Source organism: Myxine glutinosa, chromosome 8, assembly GCF_964187855.1.
Source record: "Myxine glutinosa chromosome 8, kmMyxGlut1.1, whole genome shotgun sequence".
Taxonomy (NCBI): domain Eukaryota; kingdom Metazoa; phylum Chordata; class Myxini; order Myxiniformes; family Myxinidae; genus Myxine; species Myxine glutinosa.
Genome location: NC_136268.1, coordinates 123,895,403 through 123,922,682, shown reverse-complemented (window position 1 = coordinate 123,922,682; position 27,280 = coordinate 123,895,403). Strand labels below are relative to the sequence as shown.

Below are 27,280 nucleotides of genomic sequence, written 5' to 3'. Positions count from 1 at the left end.
GACAGACAGACAGACAGACAGATAGACAGACAGACAGAATAACAAATGCAACCGACCAATATCCATGAAAAATCTTCAATTTTGCAAGTAATAAGTAACAGAGGACACACTATTATGCATCGGGCTTTTGTGGCCACTCTGTACAGGAAAACATAATATTGGTCTTTATGCGGCTTACTTAGCCAGCTTAAAGTTGCATCGACATGAGCCTCATACCCTCCTAATTGTGTCTTACGCACAACCTGTATTTCCTCTTCCTTTGTGTTAACATCTGATAGAAATTTGCGAGATTGCAGAGCTTAAAAAAAAGTCATCATCACAATATTTATCAGAGTATAAAAAGTTTAAACCTGACTTGCGCCTTCAAAATCTGAAAAAGCACCCTCCGGCACGTTCTCATTGATTCATTGATGATCTGTTATTATTCTGATCTCTCACCACCATTAACAAGATAACAAACTTTCTCCACGATTTACAAACAGATTATGTCATCGTGATTAATGTGAGTGAGCTTATTCACATTCATCTTTCTGGCAGGTGACAACCTTCCAATAAGCACCAGCAGCCACATCATGCTGGGGTTTACATCCCAAGCTAATAGTAGCTATCGGGGCTTTCACCTCATTTACCAAGGTATGCCACCTCACTAGCCACTCGCATGGCCACATATTAAATCTGGCATTGTTAACTGCTTTCACCCACATTGAAGACATGCTGCATAATTGGCCACGGCCATCTACACATATTATGTCTATACACATGTATCCACTGGAGCTGTGATTTACAGAAGTGTCAGTGGAGACTGAAAGAATACAAAAAAACTGTTAACGTTTTTTTTTTACCCTCGCCAGAGGAGAGGGTATTGCATTTGGGTCCATTTGTTTGTTTGTTTGTGTGTCTGTCTGTCTGGTTGTTTATCCGCACAGAACGTGATTATGCTTTTCTCTGGAACCGTTGCTCCAATTGACAGTAAATTTGCACTATAGGAGCGCCTCCTCCTGTGTAATTAAAAAAATAATTATGACGTCATAGATCACGTGGTATGGGCGCCATCTTGGAAAAACTGAAAAACTTTGTACCTCTATATCTCCAAAACCGCTTCATGGAAAAATTGAAACATGGCTCATTGTCATGTACACCCGATGGGGAATAACATATATTAATGATGATGTCATCAGTGCCATCAATGATGTCATTATGATATTGAAGCACGCGGTGCTACGCGCGCGACGCTACGCGCGCGACTTGCTACCAAGGAGGAAGCGGACAACGCGGTAAGTTTATAGTTCTTTATTCCAAAGAGGTCGTTGTAGCACTGGCGCGCTCCGGGCTGCGCGCCCGGTGTATATCCTGAGGCCACGCCTACCCCTTGGGCGTGGCCGCCGCCCACTTGGTGCGTGGAATGATGTCACCACGCCAGTGGGCTTTCGTGTACGCTACACGCGCCCCCCCAGAATTCCTGCGCACTTGGAGGGCCAGTTTGTGGGGCAAACGGATGACCCGGCCAAAGCGCCCTCTGGCGACCGGCGGCGTCCGGGGTGCAGGGATGCCAGGTGGGATGCCCCCGGCTGTACCCGGGATGGGTGCCGGACCGGGGGGCGGTGTGCCTGCGGTGCTGGGCGGTGCCGGGGGTCCGCCCGCAGGGGGGCGGCCCCAACGCGGGGGCCGAGCCACCGGCGGTGGGTGGTCCACGTCGAGGTGGGCCGGCTTGAGGCGGTCTATGGAGACCCGGTCAGGAGTGCCGCCGATGTCCAGGGTGAAATGTTTCACCCCGGTCTCCAGCACGTGGAAAGGCCCGTCGTACGGGGGCCGTAGTGGTGTCCGGTGGGCGTCGTGCCGGACGAAGACGTACTCCGCGGTGCAAAGCTCCGGGGCGACGTGTGTAGGAGGGTGCCCGTGGTGCGCCGTCGGCACCGGGGTGAACCTCCGGGCGGTCTCCTGCAGCGCAGAACGCTCCTGCGCCGCGGACCAAGGTACCGTGGGGTCGGGGAGGAACTCGCCCGGCACCCGCAGCGGTTGTCCAAAGACCAACTCCGCCGCGGATGCGCGCAGGTCCTCCTTGGGCGCTGGCCGGAGGCCCAGCAGGACCCAGGGGAGCCTGTCGACCCAGCCGCCGTCGCGGAGGGTGGCCCGGAGCGCAGCCTTCAACGAGCGGTGTTTTGGTGCGCGGAATGATGTCACCACGCCAGTGGGCTTTCTTGTACGCCACAATATCATAATTAGACAAGTAGAACGCTGGATCTGATCACTTTGAGGTTTATTGAACATGAGCTACACAAATATTGTACAGGAGTATTAAATTGACGACGTCATCGGTGGTTCGGCAGCCATATTGGATTGAACAAAAATATACATCCTCAATAAACCACACAAACACAGCAGCTAATAAACACCACCCAAAATACACCACACAAACACATCGTGGTGCAATCTCTGATTGTTCTTTTTTTTTTCTTTTTTTTTTTGTATACAAGATCGAGGCTCGTGAAAGAGCTAACATTAATCACACAAAAATCAAACAGACACATAAAACATATAACGAGGGGAGCGGTAGACAAGATGGGGAGAGAGGAGGAAGGACACAAAAGAGAGGGGGAAGAGGGGGAAGGACACAAACACAACATTTGAGAGCAGGGACATCGGGAGGACTTGGGGGGAGGTGGGAGAAGAATAAAACATATGAACACTGCAAGGACTCTGGGGTGAATGGCTCTGGGGCTGGTGTAATGCCACAATGAAAAAATTAAAAATATGTTGATAATAATTAATTAAAACATTTCTTGACATGTCAGATCATAGCATGTACCATGCATGCTCAATGCAAAGCATCAATGCTGCCGAATAAGTTTCTATGGCTAGGGTTACAATCCCAGACTTCTCGCTACTCCGACAGGAAATCAGGGCAGGAATTTGTAATTTGTTCATCGTGCCAGCAATAGCTCACCCAAAGGACACCATATAATCTTAAATGTCCACCGACTCATGCCAGCTGACGGGACGCCCAGTTTAACGTCAATCCAAGGGAAGGCGCACACATTGATGAATCACCCTGACTGTGAAACACGAGGATGAAAGTTTATAGCTTGGTCGAGATTCAAACCCAGTCCAGACAGCTTAGAGGTGAGAGTGTGTAAGTCTCGGCCATCCTGCCAGCCTATTTAAAAACATAGTTTGAGGTGACACAACAACAACAAATATTTACTAATTGCTAGAGCTTGACGATGTCTAGATCTTCAGCTAATACAATCCACATCTAGCATCAGTCCTTATTGGGCATTTAGTGTGGATTTAAGTACGGAAGACTTCTTCGTCATTCAACACCACAAGCCTGCATTATCGCCAAAATCCAACTGATATACATCAAATCGTGTGTGTGTGTGTGTGTGTGTGTGTGTGTGTGTGTGTGTATATATATATATATATGTATATATATATATATATTGCACATGATGCTTGCCAAAATATATAAGTACATCCCTCATTGTTTGCAAGCATGACCTTGATAAGTGACATTGATGTACATGTTTCACCACATATCCCATGCAGTTCTGTTATGGACTCAGTGCAATGCTTTGTCATTATCAGTTTATTTTTTTCATGTTCTTTAGTTTCACAAGTTCAGCTTTTTCCACTTAATATTTGAAACTTTCTTTAATAACTATGATTTGTCAATGACACAATTATAGTCATGAGGTCATTTGGGTTTCAATGAATCTTTATAATTAAATTTTGCTCACAAATCGTATTTGAAGTACAATAGTGTAGCAGCATAGCAAACCTGTTGTGCATTTTGTGATACAAGCACCAAATTTGGCACAAATGTACATTAATATGTTGCGAACATTTTCAGATATTGGGCCACTTGAAATTCCGTAATTTTTTTTTTCAAATTTTTTCAAATTTCGTAATTTCAAATTTTTCGGGTGACACCGTCACAATTTCGGTCTTCGAGGCCGGCCGATATAGTGGGGCGGCTTAGCCCAAATATTCAAAAGAATTGTGCATTTTGTGATACAAGCACCAAATTTGGCACAAATGTACATTAATATGTTGCGAACATTGTGTGGTCAGCAATGAAGACGAGAGTCTGAATTACATGTATGCAAAAGACCTTGTGAACCAGTGAAGCAAATACACGGGTAAGCATGAATTAAATCTAGGGCATGATATAATTTCCATGATGTTTACCTCTACACTCAATGGTGGAAGGAGGTAATGTTTTGATCCCAGCTTGTCTGTATGTCTGTTTGTCTGTTAGTCCACAAAATTCCAGACAAAGCTTGTAGTAGTGGTAGTTGTAGTGGTAGTGGTGATAACAGAAATTGTTATATAGAACTGAACTTATATTATTATTATATGCAGAAAATAACTTCATTTCTATATGCCCTGCAGTGGACAGGTTAATTGGTTTATGCACTGAAGGGGTCACCCTGGTGTGCACTGCTGTGTTCTGCCTCACTGAGTTGTTCAGGTATGATGTACTCAGCACAAGCTTCCGGTCGGCCCAGAGGTGGGGGTGTGGGGCCTGGCACGGAACGTCAAAACAAACGGCCTGCCGGGGCCACCCAAAAGTCGGGCGTGAGGGGCGCGTCCACTAATGGAACGCCTCTCGCTTCCCAGATCGAGGGCCACGTGGTCAGGAGAACCTCGTCCCTTCCGGTCACACTTTGCCTATCGGCCGGCCTCGAAGACCGAAATTGTGACGGTGTCACCCGAAAAATTTGAAATTACGAAATTTGAAAAAATTTGAAAAAAAAAATTACGGAATTTCAAGTGGCCCAATATCTGAAAATGTTCGCAACATATTAATGTACATTTGTGCCAAATTTGGTGCTTGTATCACAAAATGCACAATTCTTTTGAATATTTGGGCTAAGCCGCCCCACTACAACAGTAGAAACACATTTGTGGTACCTTTTTTTTTTTTTTTTTTTTTGTATACAAGATCGAGGCTCGTGAGAAGAGCGAACATTAATCACACAGAAAGACAAACAGACACATAAAACAAATAACATCGGGAGCGGTAGACAAGATGGCGAGAGAGGGGGAAGGACACAAACACAACATTTGAGAGCAGGGACCGAGAGACATGGAGACATCGAGAGAACTGTGGGAGGGAGAGGGCTTTGGGGGGGAGGCATGGGAAGGGGGGGGGTGGGAGAGGTATAAAACATATGGACACTGCCAGGACTTCCAGGAAAGAAGTTGGAATTTCAAACAAGGTGGATCTGGGGTGAATTAGTGGGGGTAGAAAAGATCAAGGTTTTGAATGGGGGAAGATAAGAGATGGTGGAGAACAGCTGTTTTAAAGACCTGGAGGGAGGAGTGTGATTGAAGTGAGTGTGGGAGTTTGTTCCAGAGGCGGGAGAAAAGAGGAATGAAAGAGTGAAGGTGAGCAGGGAGCCGAGATTTCGGCAGTTTAACCATCAGAGGGTGGCTGGCAGATCTTGTGCGACCTGTAGGAATATTTGGGGGACAGAGCACAGAGAGAGCTGGGGGAGCAAGGCCGGAGAGGAGTCGGTAGAAGACAGAAAGACCACCTACCTGCCTGCGGTGAGTGAGTGAAAGGCCCTCAGAGATAGCTTCATCGTGGGAGATTCCAATGATTCTGAAAGCTTTGAATTCAACAGCGTGAAGCCGAGCCAGGTGTGAGGCAGGAGCACCAGCCCATAGGGGAGAACAGTATTCCATTGAGCTGTGGATGAAAGCCTTGTATGTGGTGAGGAGCTCAGGTGTGCCTAGGAAGGACTTCACACGACGGAGGATGCCCAGTCGGCGACTGGCTTTGGAGGCCAGCTTGGAAATGTGGTTTTCCCAAGAAAGATCATGGCAGATAGTGAGACCCAAAAGCTTGAGCGACAGAACTTCTTGGAGAGGATTGTTGAGAAAGTAGATGGGAGGGTTGTCCAGTCGATCTTTTCGGAGAGACATAGTAAGAGTGTGAGATTTGTCAGGATTGAAAGACATGTTCCACTTGTTTGACCAGTCTGTGATTTTGTCCAGGTCTTCAGAGAGTGAGGAGGCTGCAGACTGCCGATCTGCGGGAAGAGGAATGGAGCGGCAGAGAGTGGAGTCATCAGCAAAGAGATAGATAGGATTTTCCAGAGAGTCGGAGAGATCATTGATAAAGACCAGAAAAAGTACAGGGCCCAGCACACTGCCTTGGGGAACTCCAGCATGAACAGGAAGGGGAGATGAGAGAAATCCATTCAGGGCCAAACGTTGACTACGACCAGAGAGGAAGTCCGCAAGCCATGCATGGAGATTTCCATGGATACCATAGGAGGAGAGTATGGTGAGCAGAGCTGGGTGCCAGACCATATCGAAGGCACGTGATATGTCAAGGGAGACAGCTCTGATTTCCTGTTTGACATTGAGGACCTCCATCCATTGTTGAGACACCTTTTTTGATTAGAAGAAATTTTTCAACATAATATATCATACAGGTAATGTGTCGGCTGGTGTTCATGTCACACCTCCTATGAGTACTTCGCCAGAGTCCATCTTGTTCGAATAAATTTATTGGTCTTCCCAGAAAACCGAGGACAAACTGAAATGTGAATCCTGCTCATGGGCAAAAATTAGCAGTCCTTTCACCACACCATGTTTTGACTTTTGTTGCCTTTGGTCCAACACTCCAAATGCTTAAGCTTAATGTTGAGGGATTGTTGGCTGCCAAGCAAGCAAATCAGAACCATAGTCATGCCACATTTGTGAAGTACCCATGCAACGCAAAAAGTCTTTAAAAAAGTTTTGAGAATATTTTTAATGCAAACTCTCATCCATATTTGGACATGTGCAGGGACCCCAAAATCTTCACAGAAAATTTGGTAGTGCTCTCCCCAAAACTGTTTGAGTAGTAATCAAGTAGTACCGTGTAAAAACAAATGTACCTGCAATGTTGATGATGAAGTTGATAACAATAACGATGGTTTACCAAGCGAGCATATGTTTCCACATGCAGTAAATGGCGAAACTGCTAATGCAGAACCCGTGAATGTGTTTACATGTGGAGAGAGAGCGGCTTTGTCGGAGTGGAAGTTCAATATCATAATTGTATTGAGAAATTTATGAAACCTCCCACCCACCTTAGGATTGAGAGAAATCTGCGTCATTCAGGTGGAAACTCAAATCGCATTTGTATTGATATATTTATCAAACCAGCGAATGTTTTCACTGTGGTAAATGGAAAAAAGGTGAATGATGAACCCGTGAAAATGTTTACATGCGGAGAGGGAGCAGTTTCGTTTGAGTGGAAACTCGAAATCATAATTGCATTGAGAATATTATGAGACCTCCCACCCACCTTCAGGCTCCCATGGGACCCCTAAATGCTCCACAGAATGCTTGGCAGGGCTACCCTAAAAACTGATGGAGTAGTTTGGGGCAGACACACAGACTGTCCTGCTTTATTATATAGATGCCTGCAAGAAAGACGCATCGACGTAGAGTAGTCAGATGTTTCAAGATCAACGATGGACTAATTTTCCATGTAAAGTATTTCCATATTATGTACGTCTCAAGTAACATCACTGATGCCATCCATTGGAGTTTTGCACACTCTGCAATGATGTTAAGGTTGTTGGCTTCTGTGCCATTGTCATCTTCAAACCAGCAAACGATTGCTGGGGCTTTTTTATACTTTGTATTTTGTATGCAAAGTCGAGGTTCGTGTCAGAGTTAACACATAAAACACAGAAACAGAAACACACATAAAACATATGATAAAGGGAGCGGGAGACAAGATGGGGGGAGAGAGGGAAGCACAACAACAGAAGGGATCAGGGACACCAGGAGATCTGTGGAAGGGAGAAGGCTGGGCGGGATGCACGGGACAAAACAAATGGACACTACTAGGACTTTCAGGAAAGAAAAGGAAATTTGAAAGAGGTGGATTTGGGGTGTATTAACGGGGGTAGAAGAGATCAAGGTTTTGGATGGGGGATATATGAGATGGTGGTGAACAGCTGTTTTGAAGATGTGGAGGGAGGGGTGGGATTGAAGTGAATGTGGGAGTTTGTTCCAGGATTTTGGGGGCTTGCAATTCCTCCAAAGTATATAACATCCAGTTGTACATGTTGGTGATCACTTTAATTGTCATCATATTGATATGAGGGGACGTCAAGCCAAACCATAATGGGGAGCAGCTGCAGCATGATTGGGATCCACAAATTGCCATTATGCTCGGCCAAATGTAATTTGTGAATACTATTCAGATCTCTTCTGGGTGAGTTCAGTCGAGATTCATCCCAACCATCCTGGTATATTGTGTCTGACCAATCCAAACATAACCCGTGCCAACTGTCACTAATTTGCATCAATCTGCAACTTCTAGTGACCAAAGGTGCTCAAAATTCCAGGTGGAATTTTCACAAGACAAAGTGGAACATTTCCGCTAAAAGCTTGGACCGTAGTATTGTAACCGTTCCACTCCATAATCATTTTGAGAAATGTTCCAGCCATTTCTTCTGGACCCTGTTTGAATCTGCAAGGGCATCCAACCCATGGGGATTCAAACCTGCTTTAAGTGAGGTTGTGCTGCACTGCTTCAGTGGCATCAAGTCCAGGTATTGCGAAGCACTTCATTTTTGTTCATAGTTGCTGCTCTAAATCCATGAATAGAAGAATCAACATCACAACTCAACGGATCATTGTAATGTTGGAAGATGTGGCGTCTCACTCTTCAGCTTCATGCTGCCCAATGATCACCAATACAAAGCCACCAATCAGTCATGCTAAACTGGATCACCAGTCAGCTGCTGCTTAAGGTAAGAGCCTCCTATATAGATAAGGGTCAAATACATCATGCTTGATAAATGGAGGCCGTTAAAGTACAAAGAGCTGATTTTGATTGTCCCTGAAGCCATTTCAATGTCAGAAATGGAAATAATGTTCAACAGCCTATAGCTTGGCATCACTCCAGGCTATGATACACATTCCACCTGTCTTTCTCAAGCACCTTGTCACTCGTGCTTTCTACTGGCTTTCACAGTTCATACGGAAGTTCACAGCAAGATAGGGTTTCCTCATGTCTTGTGCCGATCAAAGATCATCACCCTTCCAAAGCCAGCCAGGGACTCAATTGATGCAGCTTTTTATCGCTCAATATGGGTTGTTACAAGATAATAATAATGGCATTCTTCAACAGATATTGGCAACAGTGGAGAGTAAGCTAGTGTTCGTCGTTCCTGCAGTATTTGTGATCAAGTATAAGCACGAATAACCTCCATGAAAGATCTTTTCTGATAAAATAGCCACCCTAAAACAAAAACAGTCATGCTCTCCTTAACCTGACTTAGCCCTATGACACCAAATGACATTTTGATATCTGTTGATAAAGCTGTCCAGAACCTTGCTGCAAAGGACTGACAATTGAGCATGTTGTGAAAATCAACCAGATCCACAACTTGTCCCATAGGTAGGTTTAATCTCAATTAGATCTTTGACATCATCCTGTAAAATACAATCATGCAATAGATATCAGGATCTTGGTATCATACTGAGCGGACCGATAATAATAGACAAAGCAAGCTAATCTAGCATATATGTGCGAGTCTAGCATATACGTACCATTCAAGACTACATGTAAAGTAAATGTCACAGGTGTATACGTACCGTGTCACGGACGTCCCAGGTTTTATAGACGCCCTTCAGTGGCTGAAGCGAGTAACTCTCCTGGGTTCAACTTTGGTGTAATTTCACTGCATTCTCCCCGCCGTTAGAACTATACTGCTGCTAGGCAGATCGTAAGCGTGCGTCAGCATTAATTGATTAGGGTACGTCATTCCATGTCAGTCGGTCCACCCGTAGCGGTCGGGACGGCGAACTACCCTGCCAGCCCGCGTCCGGAAACTACCGAGTGCGGCGTCCCCAAGCCCGGAGTCCCCGTCGGAGTAGCCGCTGGAGGCAGGTGTCGGAGGGGGGACCTCAGAGCCTTCAGGCAGGGGTGTAGGTGATGACAGAGGTGACGGCAAAGGTTCCATAGAGGAAGCTTCGGTAGAGTCCATAGACTCGTAGATCGGTTTGTCGATATCCCTATAAGGGTCGATGCCCCCACAAGGGGCGAGATGGCATACGGAGACAGTGGACTCGCGTCCATCTGCCGTCAGCACACGAGCATGCTCGGGATTAGCCTGGAGTACCTGCACCTTATCCACAAAGGGGTCATACTTGCTCGTGCGCACCGCTCGTTTGAGATAAGCCGGCCCCGGCTCAGCGAGCCAGCTGGGTAAAATCGGATACTACCCGAGCTTCTAGGGTGGTGGAACAGTCGTTCGTGAGGAGTCTGGTTGGTGGCCGTACATAGGAGAGCCCGGATCGAGTTCAGAGCCGCAGGTAGTGACCAAGCCCATTTATCGAGACCCTGGCCGAGGGTCCGGAGGCTTAGCGTGACGGCCCTCCATATAATCCCATCGAAGCGTTCGATCTGCCCATTCGCCTGGGGTCTGTACGGTGTGGTGTAACTCGAAGCAACATTATTTTGGAGCAAATAACCTCTCACCTCCTGCGACAGGAACACCGCACCCTGATCGGTATGCACGTAGGCCGGATACCCAAACATAGAAAACAAATTCTGCAGGCACCGTATGACCGTGGCAGCCGTCATATCCCCGCACGTATAAGCAAAGGAGAATCGCGAGTACTCATCAACGATAGTGAGCAGCTAACGAGAGTTGCTCGACACCGGCAGCGGTCCTTTGAAATATATTGCCAATCTCTCCCACGGTCTAGTAGCCCTAACCAGCGACCCCATGGGAGGGTTGTAAAAACGCGGTTTGAGTTCCGCACATATAGCGCAGTCACAGCAGATCCGGCGGATGTCCTCAACCGAGTACGGCAGATTACTACTACGCACAAAATGAGCGAAACGCGTCACCCCTGGATGACACATAGTGTCGTGCAGAGTGCGCAGCCCCTCCAAAGTTACGATCCCCGCGCACGTAGCCGGCCTCGATAAGGCGTCGGCGACCAGGTTATCCTTCCCCGGGCGGTATTTGATGGTGCAGCAGAAGTCGGCGAGTTTGATATGCCAGCGAGTGATTTTCTCATTCTTAATACGTTGAGCATGTAAGGTGTCGTACATGAACGCAATGCTTTGTTGGTCCGTGATGATTTGGAAACATCGCCCAAGTAAGTACGGTCGCCACCGCCAAATCGACTCGACGATCGCGTACGCTTCCTTTTCGACAGACGAATGCCTCCGCTCAGCGGAGGTGAGAGTCTGCGAAAATAAAGTCACCGGGCGCCCCCCTTGGGAGAGAGTCGCCGCTATCGCATGATCAGAGGCATCACTTTCTACGACGAAAGATTCGCTCTCGTCGATTGTCGCCACAGTGGCGCCAGTGATGTCGGCCTTAAGGCCCCCGAAGGCCGCCAGAGCGGCCGGGCTCATGGGGAACGAGTCGCAGGCCACGAGGGGGCGGAGCTTCATGGATAAATTTTGCACCCACTTAGAATAGTGGGCGAACAGCCCGAGAGCATGCTTCAGCGAAGCTCGATCGCCGGGCGGGGCCATATCGAGCAAAGGTCGCAGACGCTCCTTATCCAGAGAGACAGAGCCATGGGTCATGGTGTACCCCAGAAGATCTATTGTGCTTTGAGAGTAACGACACTTAGCCTCATTCATGGTTCGGCGATACCTATGCGCGACCTCGAGGAAGCGCCTCAGATTAGCATCGTGATGCTCCTGGTCATACCCACAAACCGTAAGATTGTCCAGATAGACAAAGACATCTGTCAAGTTCTCCTTAGTAACGAGGTCGTCCATAGCCCTCTGAAAACAGGCGACCCCGTTCGTTACCCCAAAAGGTAATCGGGTGAACTGGTATAACCTTTGAAACTGATTCAAAGGCGGTGTAGATGCAATCAGCCCTATAGATGGGGATCTGATGATACGCACTACACAGATCGAGAGTGCTGTAGACAGAGTACTGGGCCACCAGTCGTACTAGCACGTCCATCCCCGGTAAGGGGTAGGCGTCCAGCTGTGTAAAGCGATTAACCGTCTGTGAGTAGTCGATTACCATGCGCTGGTGATGGGCCTCACTTCGCATCTCTAAGACCTGGGCCCGCCACGGCGACCGGCTAGGTTCGATGATACCATCCTTTAAGAGTTGGGCCATTTCTTCCGCAATGAATTGCGCGTCCGCTCGTGAGTAGCGCTGCGATTTTACTGCTACAGGAGCGCAGTCAGTGGTCAGGTTGGGGAACAGCGAAAGAGGCTCAATTTCCATTTTCGCGAGTGCACACACAGCAAGCGTGTCCGTTCCACCGAATTCAATTTCCAAACGTCCATGTCGCTTAAGGAAATCGTGTCCTAACAGGATGTCAGCACATAAGGCAGGCAAGACCATGAGATGTACATCGGAAAACATGGGTCCCTTTATCACTAGTTTCAATCGACATTCCCCCTTTGTGCTGAGCCGAAGTCCCTGGGAGACCATGAAGATCCGTCGTGTAGTCCCGATGACCGGCCAACCATGTTGACGCACCAGCCGCTGATCGATGAAACTATCCGTAGATCCTGTGTCGATTAGGGCCCGTGCAAAAATGCCTTCGACCAAGAGCGGGATAATGGCCTGATCAAGGCCAGAATATCCAGCAGGTATTGCGCCATCCGAGCGAGAAGATCGCGCCTCACGCGTGGATCCCACACCGGCTGCAGTTTTTCGGTCGTCAAAGGAGCCTCCGGAGGGCCCCCGTGCCAAACACGTAGTTGGACGTGCCGATCCAAGAGCGTGTAGTTCGTACGAGCCGCCGTCAGATGGCGCTCGTGTCACGTGCGAAAGATCGCAGTCAACATGTGCTCGATCAAGAGTGTGTAGTTCGTACGAGCTGCCGTCAGAGGGCGCTCATGTCACGTGCGAAAGATCGCAGTCAATTGTACTTTCACTGCCGTCAGATGGCGCATGTGCATGCACAATAGGAGGAGCTTTCAAAGCCGGAACTTTTTGTTTGTTTGAGGAAGGCGTTCGAACGCCAGTCAAGGTCGATCGCTCCGCGGCCGGTCACGTTCGCGGCATTTGTTGTGGTGGCCCGATGTATTTCACCAAGGACATGCATGCAGCCAGGGGCCCGGGAGGAGGAGGACAGCTCATCAAGGCCGGGTGAGGTGCCCCGCTCCGTGCTCGGTCCGCTGGCTCGGCGATAAGCCCATTCAAGGTCGCGCGTGCTCGTGTGCCCCGCACGGCCTTCTTGCAGACTTTAGCAAAGTGTCCTTTCATAGAACACAAATGGTATATGGCTTCCCGAGCCGGACACGCTGACCTGGGATGCTGCCGGTTACCACAGAAGTAACACGTCGCGTTCCGGTCAGGCATGGGCCTGGCTGCTGTAGCTGCTGCTAGGCCGGAATCCGAGTCCACCTCGGGAGCGGCCAGGGGCTCGGCCGTAGTCGAGGCCGCACCCGTATCCCCGGCGGTAGCCCTCTCCAGTCGCGCGAGTTGAGTAGTCCCCGCAACGATCCGAGAGTGGTCATAAGCGGTGGATTGTTTCCGGGCCTCAGTGTAAACGTTGGCCACCCATAGAGCCTCCGCGAACGTTAGGTCAGCTGTCTCCAAGAGCCTGAGTCTCAGATCTGTAGAGCTGATTCCAGAGACGAAAGCGTCTCGGACAAGATCGTCTTGGACTTGCTCGTGTGTCCGTACCTCTTGAGTACTGTCCGCGAGGAGGTGCCGCAGCTCCTGAGCGAAGCGGTCGATCGACTCGGTTGGCTGTTGACGTCGCGTGGCGAGCAGATGCCTGTTGTACACCACGCTCCGTTTCTAAATGTAAAGGTGCTTTAGTTCTGCCACGGCAGTATCGTACGTCGTACATCGAACGATGCTCCTGTAAACGTTGTGGTCGACTTTGGTCTGTAGCACAGACAGCTTCGTTTCAGCGGTGGGAACGGCATCCTGGGCGCCGAACTGGTTCTCCAGCGTTTTGAGCCAGTGAGCGAACACCGAGCCCGACTCCTCAGCTTGTGGGTTGGAGCCAAGTATCGGTACGTTGATCATCTTGTGTCCCGCCATTTCCGAAGATCTAATTGAGATTAAGTGTTGTGAAAATCAACCAGATCCACAACTTGTCCCATAGGTAGGTTTAATCTCAATTAGATCTTTGACATCATCCTGTAAAATACAATCATGCAATAGATATCAGGATCTTGGTATCATACTGAGCAGACCGATAATAATAGACAAAGCAATCTAGTCTAGCATATATGTGCGAGTCTAGCATATACGTACCATTCAAGACTACATGTAAAGTAAATGTCACAGGTGTGGCTCCGCGTCGCGGACGTCCCAGGTTTTATAGACGCCCTTCAGTGGCTGAGGCGAGTAACTCTCCTGGGTTCAACTTTGGTATAATTTCACTAAAGAGCATTTGAAACTACCCACCATTTTTGAATGCATTTTGAGTGATTGAATCAATTTGTTGAGACCTCAGGTTAATGATCTGAAGATTTGTTCTCGCTCCACCTACTCACATCCACTACATCAATGGTAGGACCAGTTAGATAATTGCACAAGTTTATTTATGCAGCCAAAATATGCCATTCCTCACTCGATCACAGGCCCTCGCTGATCTAAAATTTCTGTTTGTGCTGAATGGGGTCATGATTATAGCCGCCAAGTGTGCTTAAAACAATTGCAAGTGTCTTCCACCATCATACCGACTCTGCCTGCTAACGACCTCACACACACACCTGATGGGCAGTGGATGAAACATGAGTGATGTTGTTTTGTCCTGTTGTTGCACTACTCTTACCTACCACTATCATCTCACCGAGTTCATGGCTCTGAAGACAAGGTCACATAATAATTTATACGTACCTGGCAACTTAGCCCGATATACATTGGGTGCTAGCATTCACATGCTTTAGACATCCCCTCCTTGTATTGTCTAACTCAGAGGCGGAATTCTGGGATCCCATCTGGTCCCGCTCATCACACACCAAGCTGGTCGACATGCAACAACATGAACTACATGTGGCATGTGGATTATATCAGGAACTCTTCAATCCACACCTCTACCTTTACCTTTAATGCCAGTACTTAGGAACATCACTTCCCTGTATATGTATATATATGTATGTATGTATGTATGTATATATATATATATATATATATATATATATATATATATATATATATATATATATATATATATATATAGTATATATATATATATATATATATATATATATATATATATATATATATATATATATATATATATATGTGGTGTTGAGGGGGGAAGGGGTGGAGGTTACAACCAAATCACGTTTAACAGTATATACTAACATTTTATTTTGCAATATTCCCCCAAATGTTTCTCCTAATTTTTAATTGGGCTATTTCTATTAAATACGACTATATATTCAGGTATGAAAGTAGTCACATCTATTTTAAGTGCTGCCCCGTCAAGTTAATTTGCCGCTTTACTTATCTTTGATATATTGACCCCGTTTATATTATAAATTGAATCAAATTAATATCTACATCCATTTATAATTAACTTGCAAATTTCACGCATCAGCAGTTTGGGAAACTTTATTTTATCATCCTTTCTTTATTCTCCATTCACCACACACAGTGCCCTCCATAAGTATTGGAACAGTGAAGTCAAAATGTTATTATTGCTATATACGTACTCAAAACATTTAAGCCTGGTGTTGGCTTAACGTTTATGGTGCTGGCTTAGGATGATAGGGTCCTGAGTTCAAATTCCGGTCGGTCGTTGAATTGACACCAGGTGGGGTTGACTCAGCCTGTCATCCTTCTGAGGTCGGCGAAATGATTACCAGCTTACTGGGATGAAAGAGCCATTCGAGTTTCCTGTGTAGGAGAAGTGACCCGATCAGGATTGTGCCCAATAGTCAAGAAACTGCTTCGGCAGCCATATGCATCTGATGATGCAGGAGTGGACATCTTCATCGCTCAAAACATTTGTATTTAAGATCAAACGATGAATATGAGGCAAGAGTACAGATGGTCAGCTTTTATTTCTTGGTTTTTCTATGGATATGTTTTTTCCATTGTAGAACAATAACATTTTTTATGTTCAGTCCCCCCCATTTTAGGTAAGCATAAGTATTGGAACAAATGACTGGCATGTGTTTTGTTGTTGCATTGATTGTTCACACACAAAAGAGCTGTGAATGTCGAGTCTTGGTTTTAACCTTTGCTTTTGCCTTGGGAGTCAGTAGGCATAAACCAACATGAAGACGACAGAACTCTCTATTGAAGAAAATTAATCCATTTGGAAGCTGAAAGAACAGAATAATTATATTAGAACCACAGTACAAAACTTGGGCACAGCAAATACAATTTGGAATATCTTGAAAAAAAAGAAACCACCAGTGTGCTTAGCTATAGACAACGGCCAGGTCGTCCAAGGAAAATAACTGCAGTTGATGACAGAAAAAAAATAAATCAGAAAAAGACAGAAAAGAAAGCAAAAAAAACCCTACATTGAACACATCCTCAACCATTTCATGGGCATGCATTTACCGATCTTGTTCAAACTTGGCACGCAGATAATGAATGACGGCTTACCTTTGCACATCATTTTCTTAAGAGACCAGATCCAAGATAGCCAACTGGTGGCCATTTTGTTACTTGAACGTGCTCTCAACCATTTTTTGGTCATGCATGGACCAATTTAGTCCAAATTTGGCAGAAAGACGATACATGAAAGTATGCATATGCAGAATATTTTGTTTTGTAATCCGACCAAAGATGGCCGACTGGCGGGCTTTAACTCTGCACAGCAATATTACTAAAACCATGGGGGCTGTGACATTTTATGTCGTTTTCTTCTTGTTGAGGATGTAACTAATGATGGCATCAGCAGAATGAATTAGAAAGTGTCCAGAAACATTTTGTCTGCCTATGTTCAAGAAAATGCCTCCAATCTCATTGGGCGGCTCTTCACCATGCAGCAAGACAATGACCCACAACACACTGGCATTGCAACCATGCAATTCATTGGGGGAGGGGGTGGGGGGGGGGGTGTAAGGCTTTAGAACTGGCCAAGTCAATCTCATGATTTAAATCCAATGGAGCATGCATTTCACTTGCTGAAGAGGAGACAAAAGTCAGAAACCCCTCAAAACAAACAACAACTGAAAATGGCTGCAGTAAAGGCTTGGCAAAGCATCTCAAAGGAATATACCAAGAGTTTGGTGATGTCACTGGGTCACTGGCTCGATGCAGTTATCACATGCATGGGATATGCAACCAAATACCAACTATTATACTACTTTAATTTACTTTAAGTTAATCTGTTCCAATACTTATGATTACCTAAAACGTGGGGGACTGAACATAAATATAGTGCTGTTGTTCTACAATGGTAAAAAAATATGCATATAATACCAATACATAAAAGCTGACCTTCTGTACTCTTGCCTCATATGTTCATCATTTGAACTCAAATCCAAATTTATTCAGTATAGCAATAATAATAAATTTGACTTCATTGTTCCAATACTCATGGAGGGCACTGTACATCTCCGCACCTGCGGTGACATGTTTAAGTGTTACTACCTGATTGTTACCTCTGTGAGAGAGCCACACTTGGTAAGGGGGCATTTGGGGTGGAGGGGTGTTGAAAGGCCATGCCTACCTTGCAAGGCATGCACCTGCATCCATAATGAAAGTTCAAATATAAATGCACATTCAAACACATGTTTGAATCAGCATCAATAGTTTCCATTCCACTTTATAAACATGAAATTAGGTGGGTCAGGCTGTTTCATTGGAAACAGCACCGTTTTCGGAAACAATTACAGTTTTGTTTGACGTAAGCTTTAACACTTCGAGTGGATGCTATGGCAGAGTGGTAATAAAGCAGTGAGGCAAAGTTCCACTGTGTACTACATGGAGTGATAGAATGGGAATTTGGGTAAGTGCATAATGATACACTACATGGCCAAAAGTATGTGGACACCCAAACATCACACCCGTATGTGCTCGTCGAACATCTCATTCCAAAATAATGGGCATTAATATGGAGTTGGGCCCCCCTTTGCTGCTATGACAGCCTCCACTCTTCTGGGAAGGCTTTCCACTTGATGTTTGAGCATTGCTGCGGGGATTTGCTTCCATTCAGCGACAAGAGCATTATTGAGGTCGGGCACTGATGATGGGCGATTAGGCCTGGCTCGCAGTCAGCGTTACAATTCATCCCAAAGGTGTTCGATGTGGTTGAGGTCAGGGCTCTGTGCAGGCCAGTAAAGTTCTTCCACACCGATCTCAACAAACCATTTCTTTATGTAATTTGCTTTGTGCACGGGGGTATTGTCATGTTGAAACAGGAAAGTGCTTTCCCCAAACTGTTGGCTAGCCCAAACCATGAAAAACAGCCCCTGACCATTATTCCTCCCCCCAAACTTTACAGTTGGCACTATGCATTCGGGCAGGTAGCGTTCTCCTGGCATCCGCCAAACCCAGATTCGTCCGCCGGACTGTCAGATGGTGAAGCGTGGTTCATCACTCCAGAGAACGCGTTTCCACTGCTCCAGAGTCCAATGGCAGGGAGTTTTACATCACTCAAGCCGATGTGTGGCATTGCGCAGGGTGATCTTAGACTTGTGTGTGGCTGCTCGGCCATGAAAACCCATTCAATGAAGCTCCCGACGAACAGATGTTGTGCTGATGTCGCTTCCAGAGGCAGTTTGGAACTCGGTAGTAAGTGTTGCAACTGAGGACAGACAATTTTTACGCGTTATGCGCTTCAGCACTCGGTGGTCCCGTTCTGTGAGCTTGTGTGGCCTACCACTTTGCGGCTGAGATGTTGTTGCTCCAAGAGGTTTCCACTTCACAATAACAGCACTTACAGTTGACCAGGGCAGCTCTATCAGGGCAGAAATTTGACGAACTGACTTGTTGGAAAGGTGGCATCCTATGATGGTGCCACGTTGAAGGTCACGGAACTCTTCAGTACGGCCTATTCTACTGCCAATGTTTGTCTATAGAGATTGCATGGCTGTGTGCTTGATTATATATACCTGTCAGCAATGGGTGTGGCTGAAACAGCCAAATCCACGAATTAGAACGGGTGTCCGCATGCATTTAGCCATGTAGTGTATGTAGGTGGTGGTTTGGAGAGGGGGTGGGTCAACATTTATGCCCAATTAGCATGTTCCTTCATCTAGCAGGGTTACCCGCAATGCCCGGTGATGTTATCATCACCCAATGATATCGATATCGATATCCTAATCCTAATCCTAATCCTAATCCTATCCTAATGATATCGATAATGATAGTGATATCGATGTTATCGAGAAATGTTGGCATTTTGAAGAAATCGAATTTTTATTTTTATTATTATTTTCTGTGGGGGCCTTAAACACTTCTCTACACTCAGTATTTAAGGGTCATAAGGGTCTTTAGGTCTTAAAGGGTCTTTGGGTCTTAAATGGTTTTAAGAGTCTGTGGGTTCTTTTGGGTCTTAGGAGTATGAAGGTGTCTTATGGTTATTGGGGGTTGTTTGGGGTCTACAAGGTCTTCAGGGTCTTAAGAGCCTTATGGATCTTGAAGGGCTTAATGGGGTATTAAAGTGCCAAGGGTGTTAAAGTGCCATAGTGTTATAAAGGGTCATAAGGGTATTGGAGTATTGAGGGTATTAAGGGTCTTGGATGGTTATAGGGAGTTGTAAGGGTCTAGGGGATCCTGAGGGTCTTAAAGGGTCTTAAGGCACTGAAATCGAAATGGTCTTCGTGTATTAATGGATATTCTTCTTGTCAAGGGGTTTAAAGGTATAGTGGGGTTGGAACTCGCATGCACACAAAGACAAGGACACATGGATGCACACACAGACTAATATAAATAACAAAAAAAATGCTGTAATGGAGAATTAGATCCTGATGAAATAGCCATGGAGATGACGAGATAGTCTTTGCTATGTTATTTTTGTTCATTATTTTTAATTGACATATATTTTTCTCCTGAGTTACCTGTAGCTCAACAATAAACTTACTTACAGATAAAGGATGCACTGCATATTCATGAAGGGTTTAAATTCCAGGACATAATTGTTGCATATCTGAGAAGTGCATGGTTGTATCTTTTTCCAGGTCTTGTTATTTATATACTTGCATCTCGATATTCCTCTCATGGACTTTTTATTCATGAGATTTTTCCGCCACAAAGCCTTTAAGGCCACTCGAGGTTGGGGCTACACAAAGGAAAGTATACATATTGGACAGAAACGAGGAATCTTTTGACATTCCTCTTGATTTCAGGTAGGTTGGGATTGAGGGGAAAGCAGGATGCAGGTAGACTGTTCCGGAGTGATGCTTTGTTTGGGGGGAGGGGGGGGGGGGACGACGACGAGAAGAATACCTCATCGTCTTACTCGTTGGGTCAGATACAGTGTATGGATGGGAAGAAAATGCCAAACGTGTAGAGTGACTGAAAGTATGCTCAGGTGGAGCAACTTGTGAGAGACCCTCAGAGCACATTCCTTGGTAATATCTCGAGAAAAGGCTCAAAGAGGCAACAGAAAAGCAGACTGAAAGAGGTTCTAGGGATGATGCCAACTCCTGTCCCACCAGAATGGCAGCATGTCGCTGGATTCTGTCAAGAAGAGATAGGTGACAGGCCGGAGCACCAGCTCAAATATGGCAATGTTACTCCATGACAGGACGTACCTGTGGCCTTGTGTAGATGGAGCATAGCAGCTTCAGAAAGGTATTGCTGAACATGAAATAAGCAGCCAAGGTGCTGGGAGGCTCTTTTAGCTATACCAGAGATGTACTTTTTCCTGGTGATGTTTGAGCTGATATCCAATCCAGGCAGATGGATAACAGGAAGTTCCTGCAAAGGTGAAGAATCCAGTAACAGGGTTGGAAAACAAGGTGATCTTGAACTAGACACAGACAACAAGTGGGTCTTTTTTTGTTTGAAAGTAACATGCCAGTCTTCTCCCCAGTGTATCACACTCCAAGAATCTAGGTCCTGATTTAGAGTGGTACTCGCATGATTGTGGGTAGGAGACAAGGTTCCTGGGTAGGTAGAAAACAGTGTTGAGTCATCTGCATAAATGCTTAATTGAGAAAGAATGCAATCAGGAAGATCATTGATATATAACAAGAACAATATTGGACACACGACAGACCCCTGCGGACACCAGCATTCGTATTATGGACAGGAGTCGACTGTCCCTTATGTACCACAGAGATTTGATGATTTGCAAGGAAGTCAGAGATTGCACCAATAAATTTTCCAGAGGAGCCGCTCTTGTGCCACACTTTGTCAAAAGCCATCGAGATGTCGAGAGCAACAACCCTGGCGGCTCCACGATGATCCAAAGCCCTATTCACATGTTCAGTGATAAGGGATAGAACATCACCAGTAGACCTTGACTGTCGAAAGCCATGCTGACCATCAGTTAGGAGGTTTTGGGTTTCCAGATGAGTCATGAGTTGTCGTTTGATCAAGACTTGAAACACTTTGTTTATAATGGGTAGAAGGCTAACAGGCCAATAATTATAGCTTCAGATGGGTAGTGACAAAGGATTGGGTTGAACATCCGCAAGAAAAGAACGCAAGGCATCCCAGTCAGCCTTGCTATACTGAAAGACAGTTCGATGGACAGGATGAACAACAGTTGATGGTGAAGAATAAGAAACCTAAACTTCAATGTTGACATGATCAGAATTTCCTAGAGGGGGGAGAATTTTTGCAGTACAATCCCCAGGATTTTTGCAGTACAAAAACAGATCAAGAAGATACCTGTTATCAGTAACTCGATCAGGAATTCGAGTCGGGCCTGAGATGATCTGAGTTACATTAAGGGGCACGGCAAAGTTAAATGCACTGACACCAGGATCACCTGTGCTGTGAGAGTGAAGTAACCATTGTTTGTGACGAACATTAAATTCTCCAAAGATCACAATATCAGGAGTTGGGTGTAGAGACAGCGCCATTTCAATACTATCAGTGATGGCATTGAAATAGCGCAATTGGGCGATGATAGAGAGCGATACAAAAAATATTGTTAGCCAGTGGAATGCAACAGATCTAGGCAAAAGCACATAAACTCTGGTATCGTATCCTCAAGGGAGACCCCACGGCCAAGTGGTAGAGAGAGACCTTTGCATAAATACACAAACCATGTGAAGGTGGAAAATCAAGCCCATGGAGGATATAGCCAGGCACTGCAAAAGATTCAGCGAACAACTCAGCGTGAAGACAAGTTTCACAAAGAGCGAGCAGATCCGGAGAATTCAGTTTAAAGAACGATTGGATTGCAGAGAAATTGTCATGAACCCCCTGATATTAGCATAGCAGATACTTAGCAGCGTAAACTTCGGTACCCTTGGCGATGGGACTTGAAATCTTGGTTGAGAACAAGTTTCGTTAAATTGAATTGTCATAGTGTTACAATATATATAGGAAGAAAAAAGGATCATCATTTCGAAAAATGTGCATGTCATGTAGCATGTAGAGGGCCACAACGAGAGACTTCAAGAGCCCAAATGAACACCTAGCTGTATCAGAAGCACCTTGATGGCTTTGGGAAAGCAACCGGAAGTAGATGCAAGGGCCACCATCCAAGCGTGTCCATGGCAATGCAGCTACCCCGGCATTTCATACCCGCTGATAGACCAGCCTCTCAATTCATTACCATCGAGTTTGGGATCCTGTTCTATTAGGCGGCAATGACCTGCAGCATGTTTTTTCCCCTGTACCCTTCAGAGTGTCAGGCTCAGGTTGTCAAACACTGGGATCAATGTGCATGAATATAATGATAAACTAACGTTCTTCAAAATTGGAACAACCAGCCCCTTGCACTGAATCAAGACAAATACAGAAAGCTCGGCTCTTCACAGTAGTAAACGGGCAGGGAGAGGTTTACTCGTCTGCTTCAAGACGACAAATAGTGCCTCTACCCCATTTTTAGTAGACTGCCGACCAAGGCTAATGAGCTCAACCCACCCGTGTTTGAAATTGAAATCAGAGTTGTCTCTCTCCTCGGCAGATTGCTGATAAAGACTTATGAGGACTACCTGCCGGGGTTTGAGATCAGTTGTCCCTCTCTTAGGCAGATTACTGATAAAGGCTTACGAGTACTACCTGCCCAGCTTTGAGATCAGAGCTGTCCCTCTCTTAGGCTGATAGCCATTCAAGGCTAATGAGCTCAATCCACCCATGTTTGAAATCAGATATGTCTCTGTCTTAGGCAGATTGCTGATAAAGGCTTATGAGTACTACCTGCTCAGGTTTTAGATCAGAGTTGTCTCTCTCTTAGGTGGATTGCTGATAAAGGCTCACGAGTACGACCTGCCCAGGTTTGAGATCAGAGTTGTCTCTCTCTTAGGTGGATTGCTGATAAAGGCTTACGAGTACTACCTGCCGGGGTTTGAGATCAGAGTTGTCCCTCTCTTAGGTGAATTGCTGATAAAGGCTTACGAGTACTACCTGCCGGGGTTTGAGATCAGAGTTGTCTTTCTCCTCGGCAGATTGCTGATAAAGGCTTACGAGTACTACCTGCCCAGGTTTGAGATCAGAGTTGTCTCTCTCTTAGGTGGATTGCTGATAAAGGCTTACGAGTACTACCTGCCGGGGTTTGAGATCAGAGTTGTCCCTCTCTTAGGCGGATTGCTGATAAAGGCTTACGAGTACTACCTGCCGGGGTTTGAGATCAGAGTTGTCCCCCTCTTGGGCAGATTGCTGATAAAGGCTTACGAGTACTACCTGCCCAGCTTTGAGATCAGAGCTGTCCCTCTCTTAGGCGGATAGCCATTCAAGGCTAACGAGCCCCACCCGCCCGGAGAACTCAGTTTTAAAATGCCGGGAACTCGCCGACACCCTCTGCCTTCAGCAGAAAGACAGAGGGTGTTGGTGAGTTTTTTGTTTTGTTATTGTTTATGCTTTGTTACGTTAATGTATGCTATTTATCAATGGTATAAATTATTATTGAGTTTGCAGTTTATTTGCAAGCTTTTCAGGTATGTATATAAGATTTGTGGAGCTCAAATTGGCTTTATTAGAAAGGCTTGTGGAGGTATAAAATTTATACCCATTGCTGAAAGGTGATATCAACATATCCAACTTCTTTCTTTTTATTTTTCCTTTGTAATAACATTTGTAACTCAACACTGTGATGTCGATTCTTGCATAGGCTGCAAATTTCATCCGAGAAGTAATGTCACCTGAACCAGTGTTTTCTGCAAACTCGATCCATCTCTTTTCACCATCCCACTAATAGCCATGCAGCGCAGCAGCGCATCCCAATGTGCCTCGCTTCCTGAACCAAAGTTTGGTCGAAGGTTGGACGGTGGAGGGACACATGCTGGTGCTGTGGCTATTTTCTCTTGTCTTCCTGGATTTGTACTGCAAGGGCCACAAAACATGAGTTGTCTTGCTTCGGAGTCTGGACCTGCGCATTGGAATGGATCACTGCCAAGCTGCATAAGTATTCCCTCATAAAGCACCTTCTTTGCTATTTTTTTTTAAAGAATAGGTTGTGTAGATCAATCCTTGAATGTTAATGCATTAGTTAGATGTGTGCATTTAATATCTAAACTATCCCCCTTCCCACGCCCCCCCCCCCCCCAAGCCCTCGCCCTCTCTCAGATCTCTCGATGTCTCCATGTCTCTCGGTCACTGCTCTCAAATGTTGTGTTTGTGTCCTTCCCCCTCTCTCCCCATCTTGTCTACCGCTCCCTATGTTATATGTTTTATGTGTCGGTTTGTCTTTCTGTGTGATTAATGTTCGCTCTTTCACGAGCCTCGACCTTGTATCCAAAAAAAAAAAAAAAAAAAAAAAAAAAAAAACCTGAGCCATACATGCTGAAAGATTGAATACATACGACCTTGAAGACACCGATGTTTTGTCACACAGTCACAGGGCTAACTTTTAAGTTGATTTGGACATCAATATTATTGATGTTAAATTGTCATGACCCAGAATGATTCTTCATTTATGCATACCATTACGTGGTACATATCTGTTGTTTATTGTTTGCTTTGCAAGTTGCAAGATCTCATTGCATCCTTATAAAATCAGACAACATTGATTTTGGCTGCAATCTTCTCTTTCATATGGGGTAGCATCATTAGCTGAGCACATGGTTGTGCTGCTGATGCGATGCCCTCCGTAGGTTAGTGCAGGATTTTGTAATTTGTTCAGCGTGCCTTTGTTTTAGCTCACATACTCTTTGCGGAGGACATTGTGGGATCTCTGTGGGATGCACCAGCTAATACCAGCAGAAGGGACACCTGGTTTAATTCCCATACAGCACACATACACACACATATTGATGAATCACCCTGCCTGTGAAACACCAGGATGATCGTTTATAGCTGAGCCGATATTCAATCCCAGGCTAGACAGCCGAGAAGCGAATGTGCGTACCTCTTGGCCATCCTTAAAGCTCTCAGATGTAATACACTACATGGCCAAAACTATGGGGACACCCGAACATCACACCCGCATGTGCTCGTGGAACATCTCATTCCAAAATCATGGGTATTAATATGGAGTTGGTCTCCCCCCACCCCCTTTTTCCTGCTATAACAGCCTCCACTCTTCTGGGAAGGCTTTCCACTGGATGTTGGAACATTGCTGCGGGGATTTGCTTCCATTCAGCCACAAGAGCATTAGTGAGGTCAGGCACTGATGTTGAGTGATTAGGCCTGGCTTGCAGTCGGTGTTCCAATTCATCCAATTCATCCCAAAGGTGTTTGATGGGGTTGAGGTCTGGACTCTGTGCAGGCCAGTCAAGTTCTTCCACACCGATCTCGACAAACCATTTCTGTATGGATTTCGCTTTGTGCACGGGGACATAGTCATGCTTAAACAGGAAAGGGCCTTCCCCAAACTGTTGCAACAAAGTTGGAAGCACACAATCGTCTGGAATGTCATTACATGCTGTAGTGTTAAGATTTCCCTTCACTGGAACTAAGGGGCTTAGCCCGAACCATGAAAAACAGCCCCAGACCATTATTCCTCCTCCACTAAACTTTACAGTTGGCACTATGCATTCGGACAGGTAGTGTTCTTATGGCATCCGCCAAACCCAGAGTAGTCTGTCGGACTGCCAGATGGTGAAGCATGATTCATCGCTCCAGAGAACGCGTTTCCACTGCTCCAGAGTCCAATGGCGGCGAGCTTTACACCATTCCAGCCGGCGCTTGGCATTGCGCATGGTGATCTTAGGCTTGTGTGTGACTGCTCGACCATGGAAACCCATTTCATGAAGCTCCTGATGAACAGTTGTTGTGCTGATGTCACTTCCAGAGACAGTTTGGAACTCGGTAGTAAGTGTTGCAACTGAGGACAGACAATTTTTATGCGCTTCAGCACTCGGCGGTCCCGTTCTGTGAACTTGTGTGGCCTACCACTTTGCGGCTGAGCTGTTTTTGCTCCTCGACGTTTCCATTTCACAATACAGTATGGCCCGTCAGTACGGCCCGTTTCCAGCTCTTCAGTACGGCCAATTCTACTGCTAATGTTTGTCTATGGAGATTGCCTGGCTGCGTGCTTCATTATATATACCTGTCAGCAATGGGTGTGGCTGAAACAGCCAAATCCACCAATTAGAAGGGGTGTCCACATACTTTTGGCCATGTAGTGTATATCAAAGCAAAACAGCATGGGAATATCATGGCTTGATCACTTGTGAATCTACCCCTTGGGATGTAAAATTAGGGACTTGAGGCAATGTGTTTCAAAGCAAGGAGAATATTGGAGGCAAGTTCAAAGAATTTTCGAGTTTCTTTTTAGAATGTTGTATCACAATACTGGCTCATTAATTTTCATTTTCGCAATTTACATAGTATGTAAGATGACGGGCAAGATAATTAAGCAACGAAACTGAAGTGTCTTCCTCATTCGATGTGAAATACGCACTTATAGAAAGACGGGTATTACATATTTTTCTGAAATTATTCTTTTTCTTTGCGCTGAATCGTAATGTTATGGAGAAGTGGATGCAACAGATGTAGTTCTGCAACACCAATATTGTAGAGAGTCGTATTACAGATATCTCGGCTGAGAGGAAATTGGCTCAGACTCGTTTTCTATCATGTTCCCCCTGAGTGGACATGGATTGTAAGAATATGTTTGGCTTTATTTAAGTATTCCTTCCTTTCCTAATCACTGGACCTTGGTACTAAGCTTTGAGTGGAATGCATTGCTTTAGTAAGGAGATAAATACTAATGTAATCAAACACCATGGAAAATTGTTTCTGCTTTAAGCCTGCTTTAATGCAAACATGACATTGTTCTGATGAGGGATTATTATTGACATCTGGCTGAGACGGTCAATAAAACAACCTCG

General features: G+C 45.6%; 1 protein-coding gene across 1 annotated transcript in view; it reads left to right on the top strand.

Moving 5' to 3' along the window:
- LOC137433184 (CUB and sushi domain-containing protein 3-like) overlaps positions 1–27,280 on the top strand; it is a 1,533,363-nt gene that overhangs the window by 1,074,157 nt on the left and 431,926 nt on the right. Inside the window, exons 37-38 of the mRNA XM_078783994.1 lie at positions 538–633; positions 24,205–24,411. Of these exons, the coding sequence (XP_078640120.1) occupies positions 538–633; positions 24,205–24,411 (303 nt within the window). The remainder of the gene's footprint in view (positions 1–537; positions 634–24,204; positions 24,412–27,280) is intronic.